Source organism: Heterodontus francisci, chromosome 33 (genome assembly GCF_036365525.1).
Source record: "Heterodontus francisci isolate sHetFra1 chromosome 33, sHetFra1.hap1, whole genome shotgun sequence".
Lineage (NCBI taxonomy): Eukaryota > Metazoa > Chordata > Chondrichthyes > Heterodontiformes > Heterodontidae > Heterodontus > Heterodontus francisci.
The window spans coordinates 26,377,507-26,385,437 of NC_090403.1; the positions used below are offsets into that span (position 1 = coordinate 26,377,507).

General features: G+C 40.2%; 1 protein-coding gene across 1 annotated transcript; it reads right to left on the reverse strand.

Annotated features, from left to right (window-relative positions):
* Positions 1 to 5,005: 5,005 nt before the first annotated feature.
* Positions 5,006 to 7,614, reverse strand: LOC137347909 (interferon kappa-like). The gene is made up of 4 exons (XM_068012956.1): positions 7,483 to 7,614; positions 7,218 to 7,307; positions 5,212 to 5,451; positions 5,006 to 5,104 (listed from the first exon to the last, which is right to left on the reverse strand). The coding sequence occupies exons 1-4, from the start codon at positions 7,612 to 7,614 to the stop codon at positions 5,006 to 5,008; spliced, it is 561 nt and encodes a 186-aa protein (XP_067869057.1).
* Positions 7,615 to 7,931: the final 317 nt, after the last annotated feature.

Here is a 7,931-nt window from a genome sequence, read left to right on the forward strand (position 1 = left end):
AAAGAGCGATTCCCTTTGAAATCCACTCTCTCCCCGGTGTGCTCACATCGCGCTTTTCCTGTTCACACTTCGCAGGTTGGACATTGCAGAGACCCCGGGTCACAGCCCAGGGTCACCGCTTGATGCCGAATGTCACCGCTCGGATTCACCTGTCGGAGAATCTGCTCATTAAGTGGAAGAAGTTTGTCATTTCTGGGCTCTTTTCTGCGGTCATTTTCAGAGATTGTTTGAAAGAAAATTTAATCTGCTTCGACTCTGAGTCCCAAAGTGATCCCGCTCCCTTTTCTTTCATCATTTCTTTCTTGTCTCCCTCCCGGGAAAGTGTCCGTGTCAGTTTCTCTGTGGAAATGAACCTTGTGTCAATTACATCGAAAGTGAAAGTGTCTCAGGGAAAGTGACGAGTTTTGTCATTTCCGAAAGGGAGGAGAGTTTGTAAACAGAGCGGGTCACACTGAGAGGGCTGAGGGGGAGCTGCAACAGGGTTTGGGATATCCGGGATATCCCCGATTACAAAGGGAATGTCACAAAATCAATCTCAGCTGAAACTGTGATCAAAATCTTCCGTCCGGGTGGATGTGGGACTGAGATCCCACGAGCACCAGCTTTAGACGGGAGAAAAACTGCAATTTAGAATAATGTTGATGGTAACAGGATAATGGTGAATAAAACTGTAGGAATTGTAAATAGTTTCGAATGGAGGCGGAAGGAGGGTTAGGGAATTTAAGGAGGAATGTTTAAAACACTGGTGTGTAACATAAAAGGAAGTAGCAAGGACTCTTAGCAGCACGTCCATTATAACCTTACTCTGTACCTTTATCATTCTGCATAATTGGACTTCCTAATGTCAACATCTTGTCACCCCATTGGGGTAGAGATTCCGCTTTGTCGGAATTCATGGGGAGAGCAAATAGATGGGTTTATCCCCACTTTTCCCTTGGCGCACCGAACGGAATTTGCACGTTTTGAGATTTTGTTCTCGAATTTCCGCTCAAATTCGTTTGCCAATCACCAAACGCAAAATCTGCCATGAGCCAACAAATCGGTCAGGGATTTCAAATATATTTTTAATAAAACTGCCTTAAAATGTTCGATTAGATATTTAAGAGTGGAAACAGATGCAGTTTGATTCATACAGCAAAAAATAGGTTTATCACAAAAAGTAAGCATTTTAAATGACACTATCAATCCTGCACCTGTGAGATTTTAAATGACTGAAATTGACATTTTAAAATATATAGGCCCATTTGTTAGTTATATTTGGGTGCAATAGTCATTTTCTTACTAAAGTAAACTTGCCGATTCTTGTCCTTATTGCCCAAATGAAACACTTGACATTTTGGATCCTCCGGAGAGGCCTGCAATTACAATGGTGATTAATTCATCCTGGCAATTAAGCCACTATTTTGGCACAACCAGCTTCTAATGCAATCTTTTTTGTGAACTAGCGTCGAGAGTGGAAAGTCACTTTGCCCTGGACGTAATTTATAGGTAACAGGAGGCAATCTTTCACACTTATTTCACTGACTTTGGGTGAGTTGCACTGAGCAAACCAGAACAAATAGTCATGTGGTAGTACAGAACTTGAGAAGTGCTCAAAATAGAGATATGTTGTGGAAGCTCTTGGTCTTGCTCTCATCAGGACAACAGGCAAGAATAACCAATGTAAGGGAAAACAACATCTTATTCTGTATGAGAACAGAGTGCTGATTGGTTGGCAAGTGAATTCTGATTGGTAGAGGCTTTGCCATGGAGCATGCATCAGTTTATGGTGACTGACAGTTAACTGTCAAGCGTTGTTTGAAATTTAAACCAGGCAACTTGAACAGAGCCCTGTATATTAAGCCATGTAGCTTCCAGTAAACACAAATGCGCCACACTGTGAGCCCAACTGACAATCTTCAATTAGTTGTCAGTGTAATTCTTAGCACACTGCGGATTATTTAGCATATGTTGTCCAATTGCAGAATCACATCTAATGTTGGACACTGTGTTCTGAGCTTTGCAACCTAGGGCTGGTTGGTTACGTCCTGTGCGTTGCCTGTTGCAAACAGTGGAAGGGACATTTTGTTTGATACAATTCACCAGTCTTTGGGATGTACAGCCAAAATACTTAGCATCACACTGGCATTGAAATTCATACATCACACAACTCACTTGTGTGATAGGCAGGATGATGTTTGCCTTGACAGCAGCATCAGGTTAGTGGTGAACACCATGCGTGTTGCTACTGCATAGCAAACTTTACCTGTTGATCAATGTTTTGGGATACATTACCTCCAGGGTAATTTGAGGTAGACTGGGCATTTCTCAGGGCCACAAATGATGGCCTTACGCACGTTTCTATGTTTCCGTGATTTCCAGTGAGAAATGATCTGATCAGGGTCACCAATGTCACACAGGATTTCATTGATTCACCCTATTTCAGCATCAAGCTTGCATGGTGAGCAAATGGCTCGGGCCCTATTTACGAGGTTGACCACAAAGTCAATCTTATAGCGCGTGGAACTGTAGGAATCCCAATACTTGTATTGAACAATGAAGTATAAGATGTTGTTTTCCCTTACATTGGTTATTCCTGCGTGTTGTCCTGATGAGTGCAAAATGAAAAGCTTCGACAACATATCTCTATTTTAAGCAATTCTCAAAAACTAGGACAAGCGAGCGGAAAGTCCTCTTTGCTTTTTGTTAATTCTAAATTCCTATCCACCATTTATTATGAGACTTGCATTATAACATTGATGGTCTGAGTGCATAAAGGAAGGCACTTCAGATGAAAAGAGGTAGAAATTATGATGTCACTTCGTGGGTGGGAGATAGAGGAATAAATAGAGCGTCTGTGGAATGTTCGGGATGCAAAGCGGCAATAAACTGAGCCATTTGGTCGCTGCATAAAAGATAATGGGAGATTGACTAACAATTTAGGTGAAGTTTGTCAGCATTTATCATTGTAAATTGTTATGTCAGCATTTGAAATCCAATTTTGACATGGCAACTGCCAAACTGCCATGATATAATTGCAGCCTTTGGTCATAAGGTTGCTCTTTCCATATCTTCAAATTATTCCCTTGGAGAGAATAGTGCGAACTAATGGGAGGATTTGCAGGATGATTAACAGTCTGACAAATGGCGTCTTGAGCATTCCTTCCATGGCCATAAACATACCAATTGACAGATTGATCAGTCCAAGACAACAGGAGAGTATTATAGGCTCCCAAAAACCATGCGGAGTATGGGGAATCCACTGGATATATATGTCCACGTGAATGTCAACCCAGAATTTGGATCTTCCATTGAGACACTCTGGGATATCCCATTCTCTGACCCGAGGCAGTAATCATAATACTAAGCCAAAGGTTCACTCCAGGCCCTGGCCTGATCCTGTGGAATAAGTCTCTGAAGTTTTCCAACATGCATAGAAAAAATGTATATTGATTAATTGACTGTGGACAAAGCCAGGGGAAATGTATTAATAAGAACTAAAAGGACAGTCAGTGAAGGGCTGTGTGCGCTTGTGGATGAATGAAGACTTGTGTTTGAACAAATGGTAGAAATATTTTGATGAATGCACAAAAGCAAGGATGAAGTGCATATCAGTGGACCAAAGGGACGGGAGGATAAAAACAAGTAAGTGTGAATGACAGTAGAAAATACACCTGGTCCAGATCATATGCAATCTAAGAAACTATGAAATAAGGTCAATGAGAGAAAGAACAAATCATAATTTTCCAATCAACTTCAGAAACAAGTATTGTGCCAAAGGATTGCAGGGTGGCAAGATATTAGACTTAATTCAGCTGTATGTAACTCTGTGGAGTCCATAGTATGGGGTGAAATAATTGAGAAGTCGGAGAAGCATGAGGGACAGTCAACACGAATCTGTAAATAATACTTGTGCTTGCAGAATACCGTTTAAGTTTTCAATAAGCTCACATACAAATCGATAGAAATGCAATCAGTGTTAAAGATATTGATTTTCAGAAGGTGTAAGACACTCCCACTTTTCACTCATTCTCACTCATCACACCCATTGACTGATTTCCCCGTCTGTACTCTGTGTCAGATACTCCAGTCATCTCCTGCCGCCACCCACTCCTTTTCTCTATCTGTCCATTTCCAACTGATGGCTTTATTTTGCCCTTTCCTGTTTAGCATCTCAGGCTTAATCCTCTCTCATTTGGAGTGCGGATATGAAGTTGAGAAACGAGTGGAAAATCAGGTAAATTGGGTTTGAAATGGATTGACAGCTTTGAGCAGTGAGGGAAAATCAGACAGCAGAGAGAGGAGACTTGAGCAGAGATTGTATCAGTAACAGACAGCAAGGAGGAAAATCCAGAGCATTTATAGTGAGTATGGAAAACTGATCAACACAAATGAGAAATAGATATTATTCTTGTAAATGTGAATTTTTGAAAACAATTTATTTACACCAACATATGTTCATTCAGTATAAAAGATTTCCAGTTTACAAAAACATTGTCTATCCCACAACTCTTAATAAATATCAATAAGTTAATTTTTAAACTCACTTTACACATTGTATAACACTGTAACATTTCATGATGTGAACAAATCACAACAATAAATATCAATGAATTAGGATGAATTGAGATGGATTGTAGTTTGGGCTCTTTGGAGAGCAGAATTGGAAAGGTCAGTGTGACTCAGGGTTCATTGATCTGCAAACCTACACCCTTGAGAGCCCAATAGTGCATTCAAAACCAGACTCCCCACAATGAGCCCTTCAGCATTTCATCACAGGAAATTATGACAGCAATAAATATAAATAAATTAAAATAAATAATTAAATATGAAACAATATTAAGCCAGTCATTCTTCTCTATCGGTCATTTTGCTGCCAATGGCATCATTACAGCAATCCAATTACATTAAAATATTAAATAAAATAAATACTGTTAAATAAAATATATGTAGTTATACATTTAAGGCATTTAAAATAAATATTTATTTTTTCCAGTCTGTACTGAAACATGTCTTTGGAAAGTCTTCAGTTTCTTCTTCTGATTTTTGCTGTTATAACAAGGATCTGTTGTAAACAGGCTCTGGTCTCAATGCGGATTATTTCCCAGGCACAGTCACTGAATATCTGAAGGAAGGAAATATTCGGGAAAATCCATTAGAGAATCAATAGATTTAAATGGGGTGAAATGAACTACATGCTAGTAATTACACAGAAAATACCAATTGTCCCACCTTCTGTTTGAGAAACTTTTCCAGTTTCCTGAAGTATTTGTGAATGGCAGTCTTGCTCCTGGGCTTGGACTCTGATCTCAATTTCCAGACACATTCTTCCATCTCTCCGAGTTGCCGATCGAGGAGAAGACGAAAGTTTTCCACCTTGTCTCGGGGCCATGTGACTGAGCCCAGGTTCATGCTGTAGATCTTGTTGATGTGTCGCAGGGTTTGATGGACAATCTGGATCCTGTCCTGGGCCTGTGCACAATAGACACAATAACATTAGAGGGGGTCTCATACCTTTCAGGTTTAAAGTAGTTATGGAAAGGAACAAGGAATAGGTCAACAGTAAATAAGCAACGGGAGGCTTTAATAGTGAAGACATCTTGGATACAGACTGGTCTCATTCCTATGAAGCAGAAAGTAAGGACATGCAAAAATTCGCGCTCCGTGGATAGAGAGCTTAAATAGATAGTGAAAAGGAAGGCTTCTCATAAATATTAGGCTCATAATAACGTGGGGAACGAAGCTGAATATAGACAGTACAGAGGAGAACTATCAAAAAAATGAGGGGCAGAGTGCAGAGAAAATAGACTAGCTGCAAACATAAAAGGGAAGCTACAAATCTTTTATAAGCATGTAAAGGGAAAGAAGGGTTAGTAATTAGTGGCCGGAAAAGCAATTTTCTTCTGGAGCAGGGGGTACAGCTGAGGATCTAAATGATTAATTTGCACGTGTCTTCACTAAATAGGATGGTTCAAATATCACAGTAAAGATGGGTGTTTGGCAGAGGTGGAGGTAGAAGAAAAATTGGATAGGGTGAAAATAGATACAGAGGAGGTAGTTAAAAGATTGATAGCACTCTAAGTAGGAAAGTCATCCGGTCTGGATAGAATATGTCACAGGTTGCTGAGGAAAGTAAGTGCTGAAATAATGGAAGTTCTGGCCACAATTTTCCAGTCCTCCTTAGATGTGAGAGTGATGCCAAAGGACTGGAAGTTTTCTCCCTGTTCAAAAAAGAAAGAGGGTAAACTTGACAACCACAGGCCAGTTCGCCTATCATGGGTGGCGGGAAGCTTGTAGACACTATTTTTCCAAGGTAAATTGAATTGTCACTTACCAAAATATGACTTAGTAAATGTCAACCAGTAAAAATTTGTTAAGGTAAAATCATGTTGCCTAACTTGATTGAGTTATTCGATCAAGTAGCAGAAAGGATTGCTGAGGGAGGTGTGGTGATTGTTGTGTATATAGATCTTCAAAATATCTGTATACGGATTTGCTGAATGGATGGTGAAAAAATTCAATAATAGGTTTGAAAGGGAAATTAAATAAATCGTTGAAGAGGAAAGATTTTCATGGCTATGGGAAATTGGGAGGGGAGTGGGAATAATTAGATAATTCATTCAAAGAGCCTGCACAAGCATGATGAGCCACATGGCCTCTTCTGTACCTTTCAAGGATTCTATGACTTAACCTGCCCTGATGGTGCAAACCACACAACCAATCACTGCAGCACAGGAGTGAGATGGTTAGAGGGAGGCAGATTGTTACATTGTGTAAGATGAATGGGTGAGTTTAGATAATTAGAGGAAGTGAGATGATGAGAAGCATGGTAATTTGACAAGATTCATGGTTAACATAGATGGAGGGTGTGAAATGATTAAAAGAATGATTAGGGGACACTGGCGTACTGATAATGTTACTTGAATACTAATTCAGACGCCAGGAAAAAGCTCTGGGAACATGAGTCCAAATCCCACCAGAGTGGCTGGTGGAAATTAAATTTAATTATTAAATCTGCTGTTAAAGGCTAATCTCATTTATGGTTACCATGAAACTAATGGATTGTCAATAAAAACACATCTATTTCATGAATAAAAACAAGAAATGCTGGAACCAATCAACAGGTCTGGCAGCATCTTCAGACCCTTCTTCAGAACTTCGGTTCTCCAGGTTGATGATCTTACTCATACTCTCAATAAAACTCCAGTTTGAATAAAATAAACCCAGTGTTCACTCACCTCGAATCCCTTCGAAAGTTTCATCAGGTTCAAGGGCTTGGTTTTCAGCGAGAGTCTCTGTTTTACACAGTGTCGAGGAAAGGGACCGCCCTGAGAGGAGATAACAATCACTGTTGCAATCAGCCCCAGAAACTGAAATACGACAGAATCACTGACTATTAATTAGCAAAATTACAAACTGCAAACTATTTCTCCTGATATGGCTTTTCACAACAAACAAACCCTGTGTGGTCCGGTTATGGTTCTGAATGTGTTTTAAACTCACCATTTCATTCAGTTTGCTCAGAGTCTCTGTGTTGAGAACTTCTTGTAACTGCAACCTCTCACAGCCCAGACTCAGGGTCCCGGGCAACAAGACGAATACCATCCAAAATCTCCAAACACTGGGCAAAGCCATCCAAACCGACCCAGAGTAAAACACTGATCTGAAGGATGAGTAACCGACGGCTTCGTGGTTCAGCGCCCAAAACGCTTCTTGTTCACTGATTTAAACTCTGAACGTGGAATTGCAGCCGATTCTGATCCAGGAGCGACCGTCTGTGTTGCTGAATGGTGTGAGAGTGCGGCTGGATTCTGTTGGGAACTCTCACTGGCACTGCCATGCTGTCGGATTTAATGTGTGGCATTACATTCGAAAAGTGAAAATATTCTGCAGGATTTTTGGAGTTTGTGCTATTTCTTTCTGATGTAAGGAATCGAAAAGCTGGAGACTCC